The sequence below is a fragment of the Lepisma saccharinum genome, chromosome 25 (assembly GCF_977018435.1).
Source record: "Lepisma saccharinum chromosome 25, izLepSacc3.1, whole genome shotgun sequence".
NCBI lineage: Eukaryota > Metazoa > Arthropoda > Insecta > Zygentoma > Lepismatidae > Lepisma > Lepisma saccharinum.
In genome coordinates this window covers 10,001,727-10,027,836 of record NC_139253.1, presented here as the reverse complement: position 1 = coordinate 10,027,836, position 26,110 = coordinate 10,001,727, and the positions used below count along the sequence as shown (strand labels likewise).

The 26,110-nt window shown below is 36.0% G+C and overlaps 1 protein-coding gene across 1 annotated transcript in view; it reads right to left on the bottom strand.

The window, feature by feature from the left end:
* Positions 1–26,110, bottom strand: part of RyR (Ryanodine receptor) — a 283,432-nt gene that overhangs the window by 97,560 nt on the left and 159,762 nt on the right. The window contains exons 38-41 of the mRNA XM_083112077.1: positions 7,391–7,528; positions 4,477–4,629; positions 3,267–3,382; positions 2,205–2,368 (exon numbers count right to left, since the gene is read on the bottom strand). Of these exons, the coding sequence (XP_082968203.1) occupies positions 2,205–2,368; positions 3,267–3,382; positions 4,477–4,629; positions 7,391–7,528 (571 nt within the window). The remainder of the gene's footprint in view (positions 1–2,204; positions 2,369–3,266; positions 3,383–4,476; positions 4,630–7,390; positions 7,529–26,110) is intronic.

Below are 26,110 nucleotides of genomic sequence, written 5' to 3'. Positions count from 1 at the left end.
CCACATGGCTACCTTGGATGTAGCGTCATAAATGATATGAAATGTACTAAAAATAAAAAGTTGACAAGATATATCATCGTGGCTGTAAACAAATAGCATATCGCTATTAGACAACGACGCGAACAGAACCGTTATGAGCATTTGCCCACCATCTAGTGGCAGTATGAGGAAGTACGATGTCCAAACATTACTCAGGAGTGCTAACTCCGTAAACGTAAGGCAAATGACCATTTAAATAAATTTTGAATTAAACTCATATATATATATATATATATATACGTAATCCGCACACTAGAGAAGTTCGGGAACTCCGTATATATACCTGATTAGCACTGTAAGTGTTAAGTATTGACTTCTTATATTTACTGATGAGTAGGTTTGTATTTATAATTGTTCTTGTGTTTTGGCACTGCAAGTTATGGTTGTGTCATCTGCGAATGCTAAACTTTTTGTGTTGTCTGAGGTGGGTATATCGTTGATATATAATATGAACAGTAGTTGGCCTAGTATGGAGCCTTGAGAAACTCCTGCTTTTTTATATTCAGTGTCAGATAATACAATTTTATGAACCACCGTGTTTTCAGTGTGTTGTATCTGCGTACACTGTGGTCTATCCGTGAGAAAATAATTATCTCAATAAATTGTGAAGTTGCTGTACTTGTCGATTTATCTTTTTGAAACCCACATTGTAGCGGACTAATCATGTTAAATTTGGCACAGAAATTATATATTTTATTACAGATGATTTTCTCGAGCAGTTTAGAGAAAGATGATGTGATTGTTATTGGTCTGTGGTTTTCTTATTTCAGTCTCCAGTCCTTTTTTGAGTATTGGTTTGATTATACTTTTCTTCAATAATTTTGGGAACATTCCACTTTTTATTGAGGAGTTTATTGCATATTGTAATGATAATACAATTGTATCATGTACTGTGAACATTTTTTAATTACATAATTTTACCAACCATCTGGACCTGCTGATTTCTTCTTATTTTTTTTATAGTAGTTTGTAGTTCATTTATGGTTATTTCATCTAAAACAATGGATTTAATTTCGGTTGTATGGGCACTTTTTGGGCCAATAGGACAGTTTACATATAAGTTTGTGAAATACCTATTAAAAATATCAGTTGGTTATTTCTATTTCATTATCAACTAATGTGGTATTTTCATTGCACTTATTGAATGTTTTGCCTCTCTGCTCAATTATGATATTCCAAATTGCCTTTGACTTATTACTATTATTCCTAATATTATCTGTGAGGTGTGTAGATATTTCACGTTTTATTAGTTTTTTTATATTCATTTTTCTTTATTTTGTATGACTCACAATTTTTTTCCCCGTTATATGCATTTTTCATAAATGTCTTTGAAGTTGTTCTTTTCGTGTATTATTTCATTTGTGACCCAAGTTTTTGTTTTCTTATTTGGTTGAACTTGCTTTGTTTTTATAGGACATGCAAGGTTCATGTACGAGAATAATAACTTTACTATTTGATTTTGTTATTCTTGTTAACATGATTTCTAGTTTTGGAAAGAAAAGTTGTAAGTCTGCATTTGGAGATTGGTACAGGGTTATGATCTTCACAGATAAATTTCCCATATCAATTTCCATACCTGCTACTTCAAAAACCCTTTTCGGTGCACAATGATTCCAACTAGTTTATTTGTTTACATCCAATTAGTTTTTATTTAATGAATATAGCTTAACACAAAAACCAATAGAATAAGTTTAAAAATCACTTATACTACTTATTTATAACATTTTTCACCGTAATGTTTATGGTGTGTTTCCTTTATTTATAAAACTAAGTAACAACTACCAGTAAATGTCTGATAGAGCATCTTTACCAAAGACACTTGAAATAATAAAATATAAACTTATTAATTTATTATAACTGAATGTATATTGTAGAAAATATTCACAGACATTTATCTGAAAACTGTCATTGAAATCTTCAATAAACAATTGGTAATGTTCCTCTGGAAAGGAAAAGAAGTAAAATCACAAGGTTAAAAAAGGCATAAAAGAATAAAAAGCAGAAGACAGAGTTGGCTGTGTGTAAATAGGCAATCATGTAACAGATGCCTGGTGCGCTCCCATAATCTTTTATAACTTTTTAACCTTATGTTTTCATCATGTTGACAGCACAAGTGCTAAAGCGTATATTGTTTTAAAACTGATGCACATATTGAAACAACATACCGCTTGAACTTCTCCTAAGTAATCATGACTGAAAGCAACAATGGATTCCACTCTATGTCGTAGTTGATTGTCACACAAATGGTGTAGCAAGTAACACATCTCCAACTTGGCTCCTTCAGCCATCTTCATTTGCAACAATCCTTTCCTGTGTTCATCTTTACCCTCTAAATATAAAAAGTAAAAAACAGTGTAATCAATAACTAAAAGTATTACTTCCTGTATTACTACTGATAATAACTGAATATAAAAGGGAATGTTTATTTTCAAGAGATTAAAATCGCATTTTGTGATGAATGAATGTTATTCTATGTAATTTTCTCCATTTTCTTGACTCCACCTCATACATCTGTAATACAGATAGCTTGTAAGAATCTAAGTTTCTGTTCATAATAGATGTTAATTGTGTTGTTATTAAAACTTACTTTCTTTAAGAACTTGAAAGCAATTGGTTCCCACAATCATGTAAGCCAGTGTTTGTAATGGCATTAAGAAAAGGTGTTATATTTAGGCACTGCTTTATGTGAAGACACGTGGACTTCAATCAATTGAAGGTCAACCATGATAAATAAGATGTTCCAGGGTGGTGAACAAAATGTTACAGCATTTGTTCTATGTATAACTCTCACATTCTTGAAGAAATTAATGCAGATTTGGCAATAGTCTGTAAAATTGTCTGAAAGATAACCTGATTACATCACAGCATCTTTTAATTTGTGAGCACTTTGAATCAAACCACTTTCGCATTTTCTTCAGGAAAAAAATAAATCCTTCATACTTTTGGAACACACTGCCACCTGTCTGTTTTTTTAGGAAGCCTATATGTACAAAAGTGAATATGGAAACTTCCCTAGATACCCAGTCACAATTCTTGTTCCGGTGTTGTCTGCCATCTCACAAACTGGTGCGTGTGTCTTCACCTCCACCCAATTCTGTCACTTAATGTAATTTAATGAAGTACAACATATGCTCACTCAGTTACAACACTGAGCAGTCCAGTAATAAAGCATAGAAGAGTGTGTCAGCCCCTAGGCATTGAATATTCAACAATAACTCTAAGCTTACCTTTATCGAATGTAGGATCCCATGTTTCTGGATCCACCATGATCAACAACTTTTCTACATCCTCACCAGTTAGCACACCTACAAGTAGGAGTTTGTCTACCAGTTTCAACAAGGGACTGCAAGGAAAAAAAAAAGGAAGATGATGCAAATTGTTAGTAGCAGTACATTGCATCATTTTAAAATACTATTATGAGTGCTACTACTACTGTAAAAAAGTATAAGTTATAAAATTATAAACCATTTAGTTTCCATACTAATAAAGTTGCTAATAAAATGTACAAAGTGAAGTGAGAATAAAATGTATCATTCACAAATACTGATGAAATATGATAAATATATCTTGTGATTATGTATTGAACTTAAAAAAAGTTCTCTACAATACATAGCAGTAAGGTAAAAAAGGTGTAAAGTCCCCCATGCACATTGTAACATGTCATTAAGGCACAAGGGAGTTGTGGAGGGAGGGTTCCACACATCCTCCATCTTCGTCATTTTTGGAGGTGATGTGATCAACACTGTGCTCCAGCTGGCTTTACACCCTAAGGTTACCCCAGTAACCCATTTAATTGAGGCTGAGTGAACCCCAGTTACTTTATGCATGGAAGCCCAGATAAATTCTGAATCTTAGATCACCCATCCTCGGAACTGAACCCAGGCCTCCTGCATGGTAGTCAAATGCCCTGGCTCCAATTATACATAGTACATTCCAATAATATATAGTACAGAAAAGTGCATAATGAAGAAATAAATAGAAAAGTAATATGGACTGTAGTAGGAAAAATCAGACAAGACATGTAATGATGTCATCAAGAAAATAGTGGGAATCGAAATACTACAAGACAGAACTGACAAGGTGAGAATCAGCTGTTATGGATATACAAAGATGATTGAGAAATAGAGCAACAGTTAAGGTATATGAAATAACGATAAAAGGGAAGAATGTGGACAAGCTGGAAATAACAAATTGACAGGAGGAATAAATAAGGGTGATGAAGAGACAGGTGACTAATTTATTATAATAATATGGTCACCATGACAATGATTTGAAACTGAGAATTATGTCCACAGAATAGAAGATATTACAGAAAATGAAATTCATCTTTCCAGGCAGATAGCTTAAAGATAGAGGCAAGGTACAGCAATATCCTGTGCATTGCACAGCTGAGCAATGTACAAAATGTCATAAATTTGTTTGCAATTGGATACTTACAGGAAGAGATTCTCATTACTTCCACCAATGGGATCTCTGTTGTGCACCTGGTTGATCATGACTGCTTCATCAAGCGCCATCATTACATAATCTCGTACTGCATCCAATGGAAATGCTGGACTGTACAAGTTTCTAATGTCTTCAACTTGGTCTCTGCAATAAAGCACGTGTCCAATGAAACAATCACCAGCATTCAGTTCCATTCTTATCTATAATACTGCCACTGCAGTTTACTCGCAGCAATAAAAAAAAGCTAATCAGAAAATAAGTTCTAGTATTACTTACGTGAAATTTAGAAAATTTCACATAAGTAATTTTAAACTGCATTTACTGCAACCATCATGAAGTTCTCGTATGCTATTTTAAAAAAAGGAAGCAATATTTTGTTGACCTGAAAGGTCAGTGTCAGTGCATACTCATCTAAAACTGCAACATGCATGGCTTGCAGATGCAGACAGGGAGTGACAAAAAATCAAGTTGCAGATTTCTTCAATGAGGATCTGCAAAAACTTATCTTCTAGTAAGACGAGTACCATAACATTGGTACTGACTGCATACATAGAGAAGTTGTTTCTGGTGTAAGAATTCTGGCCATAATAAATTTGTGACAAATTTGTGTGCTGCATTTTTCAAACCTCTCTGAGAACTTATTTTCTGAATAGTTTGAACCATTTTTATATTAAATACCAATATAAAAATGTTCTATTGGTTAGCATTGATTGATTTAGTTTATTTTACTTTGATTTTCTGCCACTTTTGGCTAATTGCAAAGATGAGGATGAGTGATGTGACGAAATTGATGAAGAAACACTCAAAACAACGCCATGCCCAGGCCAGAATCCAGGATACTTGGCAGTGTAGCACACTGTGTAGTGGTTAGCACTTTAATTATGAAGATAATCTAGCTTTATACCATTTCTATGTCCCTCTGATTTATATTTTAAAATTATGAAGACAAGCATGTAGGTTATTTGAATTTAACATGCAGAAACCCAATTTTATGTACAGTAAAACTATCTGAAAGCAAGATAAACTTATAAAAGTTCTTATAAATAAAGGTTTTGGTCATTTTATCATAAGCATGTTCTTCATACAGACTCTTCTTATTTTAATATTGCTTTCCTGCTTCTGAATACTAATTGCAGTGATGACCATAAACGATGATCATATAAATATTGATAAAGTAACAATATCAAAGTCAGGACTTGAACTTGAAACCTACATTGATAGGAATGTAAGTTGGCCACTCACTGTGTTCAGCCACCACAGTATTGGGTTAGATGGTAGATCAGCATTTGACAAACCCCAACCATCAATGATGTCAATTTATATCGAAGTTCTTGGTTTCAAATGTATGTAGTCCACATAACATTACAACATTATACCATCTCAACATCATTAAAAATTACTGATATTAGCTAAGTTCATCATACACAAGATTATTATTTTTCTAGAATGATGTAAGATCCACCCTGGATCGTTACTTGGTAGATGGGCCTATTGAGCCTCGGCTTATGCTCAATAACTCTTCCGGGCTTGAGTCTCCTCGGCTCAAGGTTCGGGTTAATCCGACTGCTTCAGTTCTCGATGAAAGGTCTGTCGTAATTCTGGGTCATAGGTTCTCAATCTACTTCAAGAGCTTGACCAAGATCCTACAAGCAGTCGACAATCCTTCTTCCCACTAGGTTCTGTCGATATCCAGTTAAGTACCCAACTTCCTTTTCTCTCCCCAGCCTCTGACCAGAGAATCGAAGATTCTTCTGTGACCACAGAATAAGAAAAGATGTACCCCGACCAGGGTTACAAACATTTACTACCAACAGTCTATCGGCTGATCCTGAATTCTGGCATATCCCAAGACAATCACAACTCTCTCAATTGTATCTCCTGACCAGGAGCATAGGACAGAGAGAATATATGCCTTTTGACCAGAAGAGCTAAGTAACTGTCCTAAGGTAATCCCAGAATTAACTAAATTTCTAAGATCAAAGTGGATGTAAAAGCAGAAGTTCGAGCGTTGAAAGAAAAGATGGTTATAAGAGTTTCGCATTTATCAGATGTTCAAATACAAAAGGCCACGAGCCACCGAGCTCCACTGCATATATTGGATTTCTCGGTACCGTGATGGATTTACAAACTTTTATCTTAACATCAACCAATATCACATCACAATAAAATACAAATTAATTAAGTATCAATGAGAAACATAATTAGTTACATGCAAATTTTTTTTAACCTTTTGTGATTAATAAATATACAATAGAATTTTAAATGTTATACTCAGTATTTAATTTGACCAGGGAGTATTGCTTCTTTCAACTCCCCTCTCTCCCTGTAATGGCCACGCGATATGCCAACAAAGAAAAAAAAATATACAACTTGAAAATGTTAAGCAAAACTATTTTATATACAGGTTTTGTTTTGCGCGGGCATAACTTTCTTTTGTGTTAATGTAACTAAATTCTGAAAATACTGTCTTGCAGCTAAAGAATCAGGGATTATTATGATATAAGTTTAATTATTGTCCGCCAAGGAACACGACAGATATAGAGTGGGAAAGACAGCCTAATCTTTTGTCTTTTTCCCTGTGACAAAATTTTTGTAAGCTGCCTGGCTTTTACACAATAGCGTTAGCTTTCCTGCATTGTTGTCACCAATAATAAACTTCCAGCTCAGCTTTCTGGCAGAAAGAAACAAACTCTTGGAACTTATAACTAACACCAGCATATATAGATTATATACGAGGTGTGTTCCACATTACTAGGTAATTAACCATTAACATATAGAAGTAAATATTAAGTTTATATATTTTTGTGACGTGGACACTGCTACACATTACAATGGAAATGTTCAAGTTTCATGTGGCTAAATTATGACCTCTTGAAGGTAAACAAATTAAATTGCATATACATACGATATAGGTGTCATCTTAATTTGTGGTCTAACAGATTCTGTCCTCAGTGATCTTAAGCTGTGACACATCTCAGGATCTTCATACATTTCTTTAATCTCTGGTCCAAGTGGAATAATGTATTCATTTTTGCACACCTCCCTGAAAATAAATAGTACACTAATGACACAGCAATTAAAAATTGTTTGTATCAAAACACAATGTATAATCTTCCTTACATTCAGTAGAATTTGCTGAATGTAAGCATTGCTCCATTGGGTGTAAACAGGGAAGCATAACGTTTATGCATATAAAACTGTAAAAATGTAAGCAATCTGACTGTAATCCAGAAAATGCATGCTGCATAAATAAATTCAGGCAAGCCAAATCAATGTCCTTTGTCTGTTCTGCTCTTCTGTAGAGAAATAAGTATTGTTGCAATCAATCAGCATTACAGTACAGTTAAAAGGTTTAAATCCTTGTGGATTATGGATGAGAAAAGGTACATAATTCTACTGTTGTACAATTTGGCCCAGTAAAGGTAAAGCATATCACTCCATATAACTTGAAGGTATGTGGGGTGATATGGAGATAAGAGCTCCACATATTCTTGATCTCTGCCATAGTTGGGATGATGTGATCAGCATCATGCCTGGCAACCTTTACCCCCCTCCCCCGTCTCTCCACCAGGGTTGTCCCCAGGTAAACAATAATAAGAGGCTGGGTAGGCCTCAGAGATGCGTAGAAACAGGGAAATGACTGGAAAAATTCCTGGTCCACATCACCTGCCCCAGGATTCAAACCTGGGTCTTGCTACCTTCATTTGGTGCAAAGGTACATAAACCTTAATCTTAAAACTCAGCTAGCTTATCTACAGGGTAGGGTTCTTTGTAGACAACGAAACCAGACAGGATGCCTTCCAATGGAGACGTTTAAACGAATATATTATTTAAACACAGGATACATGGAGTAAGAATTTTACATGATAAGCTACATTCTTCTATAATTTTCTCATTACAGTCAATTTTCATCTCAATATTCTTTTTATTATTTATTTTCTTTATTTGGATATTCTTCTATATGTACTTCCTTCGTAGTGGGCAGATCTGGATCGGGACTTCCTTCTCAATGGGCGGTCTGGACTTCCCTCTTAATGGACGTTCTGGGTCGGGACTTCCTTCTTGATGGACGGCCTGAATCGTAACTTCCTTCTCAATGGACGGTCTGGATCTGGACTTCCTTCTTGATATGGAGGATCTGGACTTCCCTCTGGATTTCAATTTATTTCGGTTTTGACTATTTAACGAATTCCTTTTTCCTCTAAGCTTTGGGAATAATACTAATATCCTCCCTTGGGGCTTCGATCGGAACGCGCCACCACTAACTAGGTACAACAGAGTGTATACTTGGTGCAGCCGATTGACATGCGCATCCAAGTAGGTGCTACAGTTAAACTGCGCAACCAAAAAGTGCTGTGGGGCGTCGATCGGAACGCGCTCGCCACTGATGTAAACAAAATTTCCCCTATAGGAATGGTAAATCAATCATACAGATGCACTATCTGTTCAAAGACGCAAACTTGTATCAGTGCTTTGACTTCCTTAATTTTCATATTAACTTACATGTGATCACTGATTTGATTTATAAAATATATATATTAATTTACTTCTTTCATATTTATTCTTTGTCTTCTTATGTGTAGTGGTATTTACGGTAGGGACAGTGCCACTTACAAGTGTAGAAAAGGCGAGGCTATTTGATTGAACAATCAGATTTGCTTACACTTAAAACAATGCCAAGATGGGGCCTGTACCCCAATTCTTCAGGTGTGATATGCTCTGATTTTTAAGAAATTCTGAATTTCTAGTGTAGAAAAGGCGAGGGCTCAACAGATAGATTTACCCATACTTAAGACAATGGCAAGAGGGGCTTATACCCTAATTTTTCAGGTGTGGAGGTTTGGGTTTAAGTCCTCATAAAATATGAAGCCTCCCCTGATGGCAAAATGATAATATTGTTGTCTTGTAAACAAAAGGCTCGGGGTTCGAGTCCTGATAAAATATTTAAGATTGAAATACATGTGGCAAAATAATATGTCCACAAGTGAGATTTTGAGAATAATTACTGCTAGTTGATAGCCCCCAAATCTGAAACCCTGGTAAAAAAATGTTTTACAACAATATATTGTACAAAAACTGAATTTCTCAATTTTCTTATTTTCTCATGTTTTATAACCACTTGCTCAATACAATAGAAGAATAGTGGGTAGGCATAATTAATTGCCTCCATGTCTTGCCGGCACGCAAGAGATAAAATCTACACGCTAGAAGGGAGCATTAATGATTTTTCTGTACGATTCACTGAAGGGGGCATTAATCTTTCTGTGCGACAGGGGAAAAAGTGTAACATGTCTGCAACATGTAAAAGTGTAACAAAGATTATTGAGATAAAAATACATATTTTCACACAGTGGCAATGAACTGACCCCCTTCACGCTGAAAGCAATTCTATTCTGATAATATGAGCCTAGGCAAAGACTTAGAAAATATTATGGCAGTTCAAAATCCAATTTTGTCTGTATTAAGGTCTCAGAACCTAGTAAAATGTGGGCATATTCCATATTGAGAAGTGTTAATATTGTTGCATTGTAATCAGGGGCTTTGGGTTCGAGTCCTGATATAAGATTGAAATATATACAACTGCCCACACATAAGATATTCACTGCTAGCTGATAATACAGTTGAGGTTTCAAAGCTGGTAGAGTGTCTGGGGCCTCTCTGACAGCAGAGTGTTGGTATTATTGCTTTGTAATCAAAGGGCTTCTGTGTTTGAGTCGGACCTCTAGAATTGCTCCGTGACTCTCTCATTTCTTACATCATAAACATATGATTTTTCGCCTATGAGAATAACACTACATATGGTGTCATCGGGTAATGCCTCGTGGAATTCACAGATAATTTTAATGTTTGTCCTGTCATTCACCACAACTTGTTTTCTTTTTGAAGTGTTGATTACAAACATGGGTCTCTGTGTTTTGAATTCATCTGGTGTGTAATACATGTCAGTATTGCCAGTAGTGACCCTTTTGAAAGCCGAAAATGCCTCATATAATTTGAGGAAATCATCCTTGGACATGTCTAAATTGTAATTTTCTCTAGGAAATACCTCATTTCTGCCATTTTTAAGATATATGTTCTTGATGTTGCAGCTATCAAATTTACTTGAATTTTTTTCCTGATTATTGTGTCTTCCAGTCTGAAACAATACCACTACAAAATCAGGCATGTCGTATTGAATACTGGAGAATGAATTTGTAGCATCAAACTCATAATAGGAACCAGATGCGGGCTTCTGTACAGATTGATATGTATAAAATTGCAGAGGAATGTGTGGATTTTTTAGGATATCAGCTTTGTATTTAAGAGCATAGCTGGCCTCATACTCAACAACAGGGATTCTTAGCTCCATAGTCTGAATAATGCATTTGCCTTCATCAGGTAGGGTATTAGGCAGAGCTTCCCCTGTAGAGTTTATTGCACTGTACCTCATCAAAGCATTATTATCATTTGCAGCTCTTCTAAATGTAATTCTTAACCCACCCTTCCACATAATTTCTTTGTAATCCGAGAAGAATCCTGGCAACAGGCGCATAGGGAACAGCACTGTGTGGTTTTTAGATAATATTTTCTCACCAGCTTCAAATCCACCTATTTTGTAGTATGAAGCCTCTGTTTTGGATAATTTTAATGTGGCCAAAGCTGTGGAGGTAATGCCGGGATAATCTATTCTGTTTATAACAACACCATGCTTTCTGATCTCAATTTCAGAGAATAGATGCGGCACAAAATTATCCACCAATCTTATATTTGAATTTGCCGGATAATCTGTTCCATCGAGCTTTACAACATCAAATTTGATGTATAGATCTGCTCTGTGGGGGTGTATAAAGCCATCCCCTACATCAAGATCAACCTCGATTTCTGTGTTGGGTTGATTTAAATTTGCAAATGTCCTCCTGTTTGGAGGGAATGATTGTAGCTCATAACTCTCAATATTTTCCATTGTATGTATTTTTATTTAAATGTTAATCTCTATGATTGCAGTTGTTGTGGCTCCAGCAAAATCAACTAATTCTTCTTTTTCATTAGTGACCATCAACTCAATGTAATCTATTCTATTATGGCACACAGGAAAATATAATGTTGGGGATGGATTGTAGATGATGGGCTCCATAAATTCGGAATTAGGTTTGAATGTTGCAATGATGCCGGTTTGTTTGTGAGTGCCTATGCCATTTGATTTGGTAATCATACCCTCAGCCACATTACAGTGAATATTCAGAGTCTCTATGGCTAAGAATTTAGGTATATTCATAGCAGTGTGTTTGATTGCTGGTTCAAGTTTTGTGTTGTTCTCAAATCCTAACAGCTCTCCTATAGTACCCAGATCCACTGTCTCTGTAGCAGATACAATCTCTACTCTGTGAGTGACAGAATTTTGACTTAACACTATACCTCTGGGTAATTGAGCATTTAGAGTGGACAGATTATACTGCCCTGGAGTGATGACAATTTTTTAATCCCCTACTGCAATTGTGTTGTTGTGGTGCGTAATATTAGGGATCAGGTACATGCCATAAAATGCTCTGAGAGCTATTGTTTTGGGATACACTATGTCATCATGTAATTTGAGTTTCAATATTGAATTTTGGCTGGTGAGATGGAATACCCCCATGATGTTTCAGATACCACAAGGCCTTTTGAAAATTTTCAATTGATGGTTTATTTATTTGAGACATATATCTGAGAACAGATAAACACAAATGTCCGCAATTAACATCTTTGAAGTTTTGAACACGGGCATTATTGTAATAAAGATTAGCTGAATTTAGATATTTTACTAAATTTTCAGGAGGAACACCTCCAAATGAATCAAACACAAATGCCTCATCTTTTAAATATTTAAGATAACAGATCCAGTGAGTGCCCTGATTTTTGTACTTATCCAAGTTAACAATGCCACACTCTTTGTTGAGTGGTTGTTCCGGTAAAGAATCAGACATGTACACACCTCTAAAATGTTTGATGCCCAGTGGCTTGATTAAAGCTTCAATATCTTGGTTTGTAAGCGGCTCTTGTTTTTTTTAAACTTATTCATGGCTCTCTTAACACCTTTGCCTTGTTTTTCCATGGCCAGGTTATGGCGCCTCTGCTCATCTAATTCTGCCCTATTTTTCTTGGCATCTATTACTGTTTTTGCTATGGCAGCTGATCCCCCGGCCAAGCTCCCAACAGCCCCGAGAGCAGCTAAGATGGCAGGGATGGTAAATATGAATCCCCCTACATGTGATTTTTTTCTTGATTGCTGTAATTTTTTTAATTGGGGGGTGCTAAGCAACAATTTCATACCATGCCCCTTTGCAATACAAGAGCTTTTTTTCTTGCGCTGCTTTTTGGTTAAAAGACTGTCAATAGTTTTAAGAGATTTAAGACCTGCATAAGGTATTTGATACATAACACCCTTGGCCTTCATTGTAGGTTTATTATATACATATTCACAACCCCCACCCCAGTTTTTGTTTGGTGCTCATAGCTATGGTGGTCCCCAATGCTGCTATTTTTTCACTCAAAGAAGCATCTTTGCTTACAAATCTACCAAATGCAGCCTCTTCTAATTTCTTGTCTGCAACATGTCTCTTGTCAAGATCAGAATGTGTGTTGTATGCTATGTCATGGTCTCTACAAGCAGCATCTAGGGGATTAACACCAGGATCACCTCTGTTTAATCTATGGTCCAATTTTGTGCCTGGACCACAATACTGATAGCCTGGAATGTGTAGTTCAAATGGCAGCTTGTTTATGATGTCATTAACCAGGCCCCGACCCTCAGAAATATTCCAAAATTTAGGTGGTAGAGTATTAATAATTTTTATGAGATATCCAATCCCCTTAGTGTCATTCACTATAAAATTAGACAATTTGGTGCTTATCATGTCCATAATTCCAACCTTTTCATTGTAAAAATTGTGGTTCCCAGCATTTTCCTCCCCAGCTATCACCAATAACCTATCTACAAGTTTCCTGACATCATCAACCCACACAAATTCTTTAGGCAGGGTGTTGTATTGTTTGATTCCACTGCCAGTCTTGATCTGTGACCATATGGGCTTGATTAAATTGTTGTATTTTGCTCCACTGCTCGACTTGACTCTTTTTTGTGTGGGATCATTGTTCTGGTATAGAGCATCTGATTTTATTAATATTTCTTTGTAATGTTCATAATCTTGATCTGTATAGCTGCCAGGCCTTTTCCTAGTCATCAGTTCCCACAATCCAGGTGTGCCAGGATATTTAACAAAAGCACCTTTTTCTCCGAGACGAGATTCTGAATAAACAATCAGATCATCTCCCATAAATGTTACTCTGAAATTGCCAATTCTATGTATGATACTGCCATCAAGCTCTGTGTCAGCATATAAGCCAAACACCTCATCTTTATTGTCTTTAGGTGTGGTTAAATATTTTTGAGCAAGAAGACCCAATTCAATAGGATCCTGAGTAGCTTCAATTCTTCTAGGAGCAACAGGACTAGGTGTATGAATACTGGAAAGTGGGGTGAATGGATAATCTAATATGTTCCTAGCAGCTACAGGTACAAGCTCTGTGATCAAATTTTGATTTTGCTCTGTAACAGTTTTGATATTCTTACCTAAATTATTAATAGCATCAATTACAGGCTGTTCTGTTTGTTTGTGTTTTTCATAAATTCCCCGGTTCTGTGATTTCCATCCCTTAAATCTTTTTACAAGATAATCTCTTAACTTAAGATCATCAATTATTGGCCTTTTCATGTTTATTTATTTATATTTCAATGTCTAGAAAATCGTTGATTTTATTTCTGTATTTGCCACTATTGGGTGTTCTTGTCATATCAATTGTGACAAACCCATAACTGTCCTGGTTCCAGCACCTGCTGCAAAACTTAGAAAAATCATTGTAGCTCAAGTCCCCACCTACATATTCATCATGTATGTGTTTGAGGTTGGTATGATCTTGATGAAACACACATATAAAATTGCTGTTGTCTCGGATCAGCTGCTTCGGTATTTTTGAAAAAGTCTGTGCCAGGTAGAAGCAATCAATGTTTTTGTGTCGGCCCTGTGTAAAGAAATTTCTAACCTTGTTTTGATTATCCAGTATAATGTCATCAAACACAACAACAGAATTATCGAGACATTCGTGAAGTGGCTTAACATCTGGTTCAAAAGTGGCTATATCCAATCCATCATATAGCTTCATCAGCTGCTGATATTTTAATTGTTCCAAGCTCTTAGAGAAGATATACAAGTGCCTGTTTTTCCAGTCTAACCAGTTGGGTGCCAATAAAAAATTATCAACCATTAGTGTAGTTTTACCACAAGCAGATGGCCCAACAATAAGACACCTAATATTTTCAGGTAGCAATTTGCCATTTCTCTTATTCTGTTGTTCAGGTTCTGGCAGCCTTTTTATAACATCCCAGGTGTTCATATTATTATTTTGTTCGCATCGATCCAGCTGTGTTCTGGAAGTCCTAGCCATTTAACAAATAACTTGTTGCCTTTTCTGCGGATGATTTTTTCTATGAGATATGTGTCAGGCTGTTTAGTTTTGCTGAGCTCTTCTTCATAGAACCTGCCTTTGAGAATTTCTCCTCGGTGATCTTTTATTATATATGTGTTAAGGGTCCCGGGTTTAACTTGAACTACTGTAAATAATTCAGTGCTCCAGTTTCTTGTAAAGCCTCTTTTGAATAAGTGCTTATATTTGCTGATTCTTACTTGATCACCCACCTTGTATTTGGCCTTTCTTGTTGTTGGCCGATATCTAGGATAATAAACAGTCCTGATCAATTTTTGCTCATCAGATGAAGTTACTTCAGAGGGTTTCATGTTGATTGTAGAATGGACTGAGTTGTTATATTTATGTAGAAGTTCTGGAAGAATATTAATCCATTTATAATTACCTTGAAGTGTAAATTGTTTATACATAAGATTTTTTAGGGTTTTGTTGAATCTCTCTACAATTGAGGCTTTGAGATCACTGTAACTCGAATAATGTTTTATTGCCTGGCTTTTAATAAATTGTTGAAACGCTGAGTTATAAAATTCTTTGCCATTATCTGTTTGCAAATAGCGCGGTGATCTTCCACTCTGATTGATGATTGTCCTGAAGGCTTCTGTAACACATTTTCCAGTCTTGGATTTGAGTGGCACAGCCCAGGCAAATTTTGAAAATGTGTCTATTACAGTGAGTAGATACTTGTAGCCCTTGTTGATTTTGTCTAAGTTTTTCAACTGTCCACTTGACAACTCAATCAAGTCGCTCTGCCATAAATCATCTATGCTTTTTGTGACTACTGGGAGCCTCTTAAAATTATGTCTGGCTTGTCTGTGTAATTCATCAACAATAATTTGTCTAGACATAATATGTAAACAAGAATATTGCAACTATGGGGTGTTCAGCAGCTGAGACTGCAGGATTTTCTAAATATAATTTGTCCCCTATTTGTATTTTAAATTCCAGAGTGCCATCATCTTCAGCATAGGCTGTTTCTAATGTATTGGGGTCTGTAAAATCCTCTAACTCCACACTGGTGATTTTCACTTTGTTATCAGCATTTGTTATTGATAAGGTAGGGTAGTGGTGTGCCTGTGGTTGAAGCCAATATTTGATCTTGATTGGTCTCAATGTGCCCCCAACAAAAAACTGGTAATAAAATTGTGCAGGGGACAGCATATATATTTTGCCACCTGGTGTAAATGGTGAATCATATTCTTTGTTGGGGATGCTGTACAATTCAAGAATTACTGTATGTTTTGGATTCTCGATTATGCCGGTTATTTCTTTTTCTGCTGTAAGCAATCTGCTTGTTACAGATTCAAGGTGCTCATTGATGGTCCTAACAACATCATCATGGCCTGGCTTGATCTTTATGTCCACAGCAAGTCTCTTGTATTGTTGCACAATCTCTTGAAGCTGGGTGGCAAAAACAGACAGAGCATTTGCTTGATTGGATTCCATGGTTCCTAGCTGTTGCTTGATATTAGCTACAATTTGTTGCAAATTTTCAACAACTGCCAATTTTGAATTTTGAGCAGTAAGATCATGGACCTGTCTTCTGATATCCTCAAACAGGGCATGCAGTTCATTAATATGTTGATTGGTTGGTAGAGTGGCCACTGTCTGAGTGAGATGTTTGATCTCTGCCTGGATATTCTTGATATCTTCTGATTTCAATATGCGATTCACTGCCCTCTTAATATTTTTAAGTTCCTGTGATGTGGGAAGATTTGATACAGTATTTTGCAAAGATTCAAGTGCCAATTTCACATTGTTTAATTCAGATGCATCAGCCACATTTTGCATAGCATTTTGGAGCAGGGCTATATCTGCCTGAGAGGGTGTTGATTGTTGTAAAATTTCAAGCTTTGTTTGGATATCATCTATCAAGTGATGAAAATGAGATAGCTCAGATTCAGTGTTGAGGTTTTCAAGCTTTGTGATTTGTTGCTGGACACTGACAAGGGTATCTACAATCCCAGGCAGGCGAGATTCTAGTACATTTGCCAAATCATTTTGCACTGCTGCTATTGTACCTTCAAGATGGGTTATGGTACTTTGAATTTTTCCAAAATCTTCATATGTTTCAAGTTGCAGCTTAATATTTGCTACACTCCGAGTTATTGCATTCAAAGCATCAGAAGATGGCAAGTTGTTCATAAAATTTTCAAGTGTCTCAATTTTTTCTTTAACCTCGGCTATGGCATTGTTCAGAGGGTCCAGATTAGGTATCTGGAGTGACTGAATCTGTTCCTTTAGAGTGGAAATCACTAGATCAAAATCTTCTTGTGATTTTATGCTTTTGACAATTGTTTGGAGCTGTGCCTGGACATTATTTATTTGCTCTTCCAATTGTTGTTTCAATTGCTCAGAGTTGGTGGCCTGGGTCTTAAATTTGGCTTGAAGAGCTGCTACAGCTTCTTCTAAACTTTGAAAATTATCCAATGTAGCCAGGTCAGTATATTTCTGAAGCAGCACTTTGAGTTCAGAATCAATTTTAAGAAGAGGGTCCATGCATTGTGATTGCAAATTTGTAATTTCTAATTGAAGACTGGCATTGAGTGTGGTCTGTAAAGCTTGTAAATCACTTCTTAATTTCTTGACTCTGACATCAAGCATCAGAATCTCATCACTGTGATCTTCATGTCTTGTATGACCAAATATATCATTAGGCATTTTTGTTTTAGTGGTTATTTATTATAGAGTATCTGATTCTTAATTCTATAAAAAAGGGTATAAGCTTGTCATATGATCCCGGGACCTCAATATATAAGCAGTCACCAGCAGAAACAGTATATACAGTGCCAGAAATCATGTTTGAGTGCTTAATTCTATAAATATTTCTCCCTACTGAAATCTTGACATCACCCTCAGGGGTTGTAATAAATTGCAATTGACCACCTACAGGTAATTGGTAATGATTTAAATTATTGTTAAATATGTACAATATTTTACCTGTTTCATCATCAACATCTGTAAGTATGCTGTTCAGATGAATAATTAACAAGCCACTCAGTTTAGACAGCATATCAGAAGAGGGTTGTGGTGTTGGCAGCTCCATAATAGCCTGTTTTTTGAACCCAAATAAGTTCATAGGCATGTTTATTTATTTCAAATCATGCTCTGTAATTGGGCATTGTTTGCCATTTTTCAAATCACAATGCCCCCAAGGTAAAGTATGTATGCCACATGATAAAATGCATCTCTTATCATCATGTGGGTCCAGAGCCACTTTTCTTACAATATTTGAAGTCAGCAAGTGATCCACACTCTGAATTCTGGATTCTGATGTTTTGATTGTGCTATAGGATTTGAGGCAATTTTCATAATCTTCAAATTGGAGGTCTTTTTCAACAGTTACTTTGCCAATACCCTTGGCCTTTTTGACAACAGCACTACATGTTTTAAAACTATACACCTTGGCACTTAACCCAGCAAATTTCACAATAACATCACCAAGTGTCTCATCTTTTAACTTGCCAGGCACCTTTTTGTTGTGGGGTTGAATTATTGTATGTTCACTGGTATCAAAATATTGAAACAATTCAGGCTGTGACATATCTTGATAAACATCTTCTGTTTTAATATCAAGAATAAAACTATCAGTGTCCATGTACATCAATTTTATATTATCACCATAAAAAGGTTTCAACACATCATAATACAATGTTAACATATGTAATTTGGCCAATTCCAATATCACAGCCCCTACATAAATAGGTTTATCAAACTTAATCTTTGTTTTCTTCATGTTGAAAAGTGCCATGTGCTCATCATAAATTCTTCTGTAATTGAAGTTGGGCTTTGCAACCAATTTTTTGCTCAGGCTGGGGTCAGTAATTATTTTAACATCGGTATGTTTTCTGACATTTTCAATTGTTTTGCCATACACAGAATTAACCATCAATTTAAACAAGCCCTTATCAAATTGGCTCTTTGCAGATGTTCGAAGCTCTGTGTTTGTATCAATGTATGGTTTCAACCATCTTGAGTGCCTGAACCTCAAAACTTTGCCAACTTTGGTCACTTGGACACCATGTTTCATCAGGAACTGGAGGTTTTTGTAATATATGACATAGCCTTGTTTCGGCTCCAGAGTCATCATGAGCTTCTTCTGTTTAGAGCCAGGTGAGCACTGAACCTCGGGAATTGGGGGCAGATCAGAAAATTTATTGTGCAAATCATCAGGAATTGTCAGATCAGCCTCTAAGAAGAGGCCATCGTCACTGTCATCAAAGTCCTTAAGATCTTCAATATTGAAATCTTCAACCCATTCAAGCCCTGCATATGGCAGTTTTTGCATCATGGCATGACCATAGAGGCTGTTGGCATCTACATACGCTATATAATTTGATGGCCGTGCTGGATCATAATCAGGCATATATTTGTTATTTGCTCTGGCATATCTCTGGGAACATTGCACCATCCCTCCTCTTATACATTGTTCCATAAACAGATACTTATCTTGATCTGGGATCAGATCCAATTGCATTTTAGTGTTCAAAAACGTTGCAGCCCATGCTAGACCCGGGGCACTGTAAAAATATATTGGGTCCAGTTTATAATTTTGCATGGAAGATTTTCTGAATGCCTGTATTATATCAGCTAAGAGAGTGACATCAAGTTTCAAATATGCCATGTGATAATCACCAAATGTCTGGCAATTTAAATTGTTCCACATCAACTGAGCATGGTGATAATCTTCATCAGTAATTCCAGATCCTCTGATTCTGCTGTAAAACTCTTCTTGTGGTGGCAGGGAACACTCATCAAATTTAGAAAAATCTGTAACATAGTCATATGGATATACACCCTTCCGCCTAATTAATTTCAGGTCCAGATTTGGAAACGAGGCACTTGTGATTTTGAATTTATCATCAGATAATTGATTTGCCAGTGTAGGCAGGCTAGCCGACAGAAATCTGTAAGAATCAAGAAATCTTATGTGAATAGAAACACCATTAACTTTAATTATCTTGCTAATAGATATATATTTCTCATCATTTTCAGCTAAAATATTTAAATTCTCCTTGTCAAACCCCTCGTACCTGATCAGATGATGAAAATCATAATTGGATGCTCCATGGCAAAATATGGGGATAAATCTTGGTCTCTTGATCTTAATATTGCAGCTTTTACACAGGGCCTGTTTATATCGACCATCTGTATGAGAATGGTGTTTCACCTTGATATTTGTATCTGAAAATTCACAATCACATACCGGGCATTTTTCTGCATTGTTGAAATCCTCAATCTCTTTCTCTGTTAAAGGCAACATAGGCTTTGATATTAATAAGATGTTAGATGCTATGTCACGGCACACATTTTCTATTATATGTGCAAATATTTTGATGGCATTTGGTCCCATGTATGAATATTCTTTAATAACAACACCATCCTGTACAACCACACAACAAAAGCTGGAAGGTTCATGTAGCTGGTATGGTGTAATTGCAGATTCTTCGGGATCTGGATTGCAGAATGCAAGAGGTTTGAGGTTCGATTCAAAATCACAGACAATATATACTGGGTGTTCCAACAAGGCTTCAAACTTTTTGAATTTGCAATTTTCACTTAGATTAGGCATCACCATATGAACAGGTTTATGGTTCCCACAGTATTTCAGATGCTCAATTAACTTGTTTTTGGCAATTTCTGCACTCTCTTCCCGAACCCCTTTCACCATTTTTTGACCATCAAATACAGTTAAGCATCTTCTGCACAACTTAAATATTGTATTGGATTTGTCTAGTTGTGTTCTCACTAAAGCTTCAAGATTATGTATCAGAGTATAATGATGTGTGCCATCCCCTTCAATTAAGAGCAGATCAATCGGAACAGCAGATTCATCATCAAGTGTACTGATTCTGAGAGGTGCTATCGGGCAATTGCCAGTGGAACAAATAAATACATTAATAGATAATTGTTTGCCATTGATATGCCTGGCCCTTTTTTCAAATTTATCAATATTCTGTACAGACATTGGATATTCCAAACCCTCCATTGCATCGTCAAAAAGATGTTCATGTTGTTTGTAATAAGTTATTCTCTCAGGATTCCTTGAAACTGGAAACAAAGCAGCTAATATACACCACAAAAAGCATTTCGCGTCATTATTTTTTATATTGACCACGGCTCTTTTGTTTTTGATATTAGCAGGTAATGGCAGATATGTAGAACCTTTTAATGGGCTGAATTCAGAAATATTAACATATAACTTGTGCGGAGAGCCACATAGGCTCCATCCTGACTCTTTTGCCGCAAATTCAGAGTGTTTAATGTTCAGTTGATTTATCAAGCTGCTTATTATTGTGTCTGAATTTGCATTTGAATATACCGGTACAGTTTCTGTTATGTGGGGCTGTGTAAATTTTGTGCCATTTGGTTTCTTATATTGTACAAACAATTTGAGGGATAGCTTATAAGAGCCATTTTGTGCATTTAGAATTGCCTGCAGATCAGAATTTTTACTGTTCAAAAAATTCTCAATACCACATCTTGGCTCTGATACAAAACGGTGATCCCTTAATTGGCCGTTAAAACTGCTATGGATAGGTGCATAGCGTGGCTGCTTTGCTGCTCTGGCATTAAGAGGTGCTTCGTGCTTTCTTTTCAGACCAGATGTAGATGGTTGTGAGGGCAATGCTGATGACTGTACATAAGAATTACACTTATGCCATTTGTAATATGCCTTGCTTAATATTTTATGGCATCTTGGACACATTTTTGTGGCTTTTCTGCATTTCTTAGAGTTACAAATACGGCAATGCCTAGCCCAATGAGAACTAGATATATTTTTATTACACCGATTGCAATATTTTTGTTTTGGCATTTTTTCTTGTTGTTTATTATATAAGATTTTCTGGGCTTCAATTCAAAACTTTATACTTAATAAAAAATATCAGTTGGGTTCAGCAGTTAGTGGCTGAGCTGGTGCTTTTATACCCAAACAACAGCAGTAACTAGGTTTTGGTGATAGTTTTGCTGATGTACAACACACTTCACCAGGTTTAAAACCTCATCTCTATATCAACTAAATACAATTCAAAATTGGATTTTGAACTGTGCAATAAATATTCTGTAAGTCTCACTTGTGTTTATATTAACAGAACAATACAAAACCAGAATTGTATTCAGGATTGTATGTTTTCATACAAAAAAGCCATATTTTTGACAAGTTTATAAACAACAATCACACAGATATAGCTTTTACACACATGGCCGAATCTGTCTGAGCAGAGGAGGGAGGGGGGTTTCAGATTTGGGGGCTATCAACTAGCAGTAATTATTCTCAAAATCTCACTTGTGGACATATTATTTTGCCACATGTATTTCAATCTTAAATATTTTATCAGGACTCGAACCCCGAGCCTTTTGTTTACAAGACAACAATATTATCATTTTGCCATCAGGGGAGGCTTCATATTTTATGAGGACTTAAACCCAAACCTCCACACCTGAAAAATTAGGGTATAAGCCCCTCTTGCCATTGTCTTAAGTATGGGTAAATCTATCTGTTGAGCCCTCGCCTTTTCTACACTAGAAATTCAGAATTTCTTAAAAATCAGAGCATATCACACCTGAAGAATTGGGGTACAGGCCCCATCTTGGCATTGTTTTAAGTGTAAGCAAATCTGATTGTTCAATCAAATAGCCTCGCCTTTTCTACACTTGTAAGTGGCACTGTCCCTACCGTAAATACCACTACTAATATATTCTATTGTTTTTCATCTTTCCAATTTGCTTTGTTCTTATTTATAAAATTATTCACATATATTTTGCCAATTCTTAACCTTGCACGCCTGGTGCTGCCATCTCTATTCGTCCTTGGCAAACTATTCACATTACTTGGTCCTATTGGGTACGTAACACAATATTCCCCCCGTTGGCCATAAAAAAAAATTGTCGTAATATATATATATATATGCAGATACATTTTTTTCTCAAATTATATATGTACAAGTCTATTATTTCTTCTTGACGCTTTCTTTCTTCTCTTCTGTACAATTATATCTTCTAATGTTATCTAAATTCTCTCTCCTTTCTACATCTGTTTTTATGTGCTTTAGAAGAACTGTATTTCTAAAAGTACTTATCACTTCATATGGGCCTTCATATATGAAAAATAGCTTTTTGATAGCTTTCTCTGAAGCTTTGCTCACCGGATGTGTTTTACAAAACACCAAATCTCCTTTTTTGATATCTATTTTCTTAACCTTCTTCTCTTCCTTTGTCTTTCTTCTATTTCTCTTTTTATACAGTTCTGATATCACTTTCTTCATTTCGCTCTTTTGCTCCATCATATCTGGCCACTCCAATTCTTCAAACACATATGGTTCCTCCGTGTATCCCAGAAATAATTCAGCAGGGCTTCTTCCTGTTTCTTCTGACAATGCGTTATTTAACAATTTAGTTATTTTATTAACAACAGTTGACCATCGTGTATGGTTATCGTGGCAGTATGTTCTTAACAGTCTGACTATTTCTCCATTGTATCGTTCTATGGGATTCGAGCTGGGGTGGTATCGCGTTACATTTATTACTTTGACTCCTTTGAATTGCATATAGTCCATGAAATACTCCGATACAAACTGTGTGCCATTATCTGTTAACACCTTTCTAGGAATTCCATAGTGTTTAGTGAAACCGTCTTCGAAACATTTAACTATCTCTTTTGATGTTGCTTTTCTTATGTTGTAACACATTACAAATTTACTACTTATGTCCACGCATGTAAGGATGTATTGGAATCCTCTTGATCTCGGCAGTGGTCCAATTAAGTCTATGGATATTAAATCCAATGGCCTTCGAGCTATAACGTGTAATTCTTCCTTTCTTAATTTCCATTTAGATGGCTTAGTCTGTATGCATACAACGCAGTTTCTAACATGGTCCACAACATCCTTTTTCAGAGTCTTCCAAAAATAAAAACGACGTGCCATCCTCAAAGTTTTGTCTGTCCCAAAATGTCCTGACTCTTCATGTACTGTTGTTAAGATCTTATAAATCATTGTTTTGGGTACACATAACCTTACTTGGTGTGGATTTTCAATGTTCACTTTAAAAATCATGCCTTCTATAATTCTGTAATTCCCTTTGATTCTGGCTTTTCTCATCTTCGTTTCTCTAACAATAGTTTCTCCTTCCAATATTTTAAATATAGTACTAAGTTCTTCATCTTCTTTCATCTCTTTTATCCATTCTTCTTTTACTATATTCTTCATTTCTTCCTCCACAATCGCATTTATGGACAATTTAATTATCTCTTCTGGTTCTTGTTGGGGTCTTATTGGAGCTCTGCTTAATGCATCGGCAATTTGATTATCCCTGCCCTTTATATCAATCACTTCAAAGCTATATTCTTGTATTAACAGGGCCCATCTGGTAAGTCTAGGATTCCACTGCTTTGCCGAATTTAACCAGACCAAGCTTTTGTGATCGCTGAATACCTTAAATCTCCTTCCTTTGAGGTATGGTGAGAACTTTTGTATTCCGAATAGGATGGCTAGGCATTCGAGTTCACTTATAGTATAGGATTTCTCAAAAGTCTTAAGAGAACGGCTAGCATACTGGATGACTTGGTCTTCTCCATTCCCGTCCTTCTGGAATAGATACGCCCCTAGTCCTATATTAGATGCATCGGTTCCCAAGCAAAATGTTTTCTCGAAATTCGGTTGGCTTATGGCAGGCGATGATATGAGATCGATCTTCAGTACGCCGAAAGCTTTATCTTCTTCTTCTCCCCAATTCCACTTGTTAGTTTTCTTTAATAGCTCATACAATGGTCTTGCCTTTTGTGCAAAATCTCTAATGAACTTGCTTCTCCAATTACACATTCCAAGAAATCTCTGTAATTGTTTCTTTGTAATTGGCTTAGGGAAACGTCTTATCGCTTCATCCTTATCTGTACATAGCTTAATTTCTCCACCGGATATAACATGACCTAAAAACTTAACTTCCTTTCTGACAAAATAGCATTTCTCCAGTTTGACGGTTAATCCTGCTTTTCCTAATTTGTTCAATACCCAATCTATTCTTCTTATATGTGAATCCCAGTCTTTACTGTGAATGCACATGTCATCTACATATATGGCTAACCAATGCTTAGTTTCTATCCCAAATATCTTGTTCAACGCAGTCATAAATGCCGAAACCGATGAATTTAAACCATATGGCAATCTTCTGAATTGAAACAATCTTGAGCCATATCTGAATGCTGTATACTTTCTTGACTTCTTCTCGATCTCAATTTGAAAATATCCCAGGGTCAAATCAAAAGAAGTAAAGTATCTGCTTCCTGCAAATGAGTGTAGCATCTCATCTATTTTATCCACCTGGTTTCTTGGAAGTAATACGTGTTTGTTTAATTCTCTCAGATCTAAGACTGGTCTAACTCCTCCATTGGGTTTGTCAACTACATGCATCGGGCTTACATGTATGCTATTTGAATCTTCTATAATTTCCCATCTTAACCATTTCTTGAGTTCCTCCTCTACAGCTTTTCTTTTCGCAAAAGGTATCGGATACTGTTTAGATACTATAGGTCTTTCTGTATCTACTTCTATTTCGTAGGAATACCCTCTGGTGAGTCCTGGCTTTTGGCTAAACAAATTCCTATGCTCTAACAAAACTTCTTGTAATTCCTTCCTCTCTTCTTTGGAGATATCTTTGCACTCATCAACCTTATTCTTTATCTCTTCAACAGATGCAGTGTATTCATCATTTTCTTTATTCATTTCACTTTCAATTTCTTCACCTATATCATTTGGTACTGCCTTCATCTGTCCGTACATTAAATTGAGGTTGCCAATGCATTCTTTTCTCTCCATTTCGTTGTTTACAGTTTCCATAGGAACATCTAGTCTTTCTTCTTCCAATGACTCTAGATTCAATCTTCTCTCTTTGATATAAATATGACCATCATATTTTTCCAAAAATGGTATTCCTAATATCATATCACTTCTTAGACCTTTTACTACGAGAAATCTGACAGGAAAATTTAAACCTTGAAGGTTCATCATTACGCCGACGGTTCCCTGTATTTTATATTCTTCTTTCCCTGCTGCCATGACCAATCTTATTTTATCCCTTTCTGATGCATCTAAACGAGCTTGTGGATATTTTCCTTTTATCCGTTTCCAAC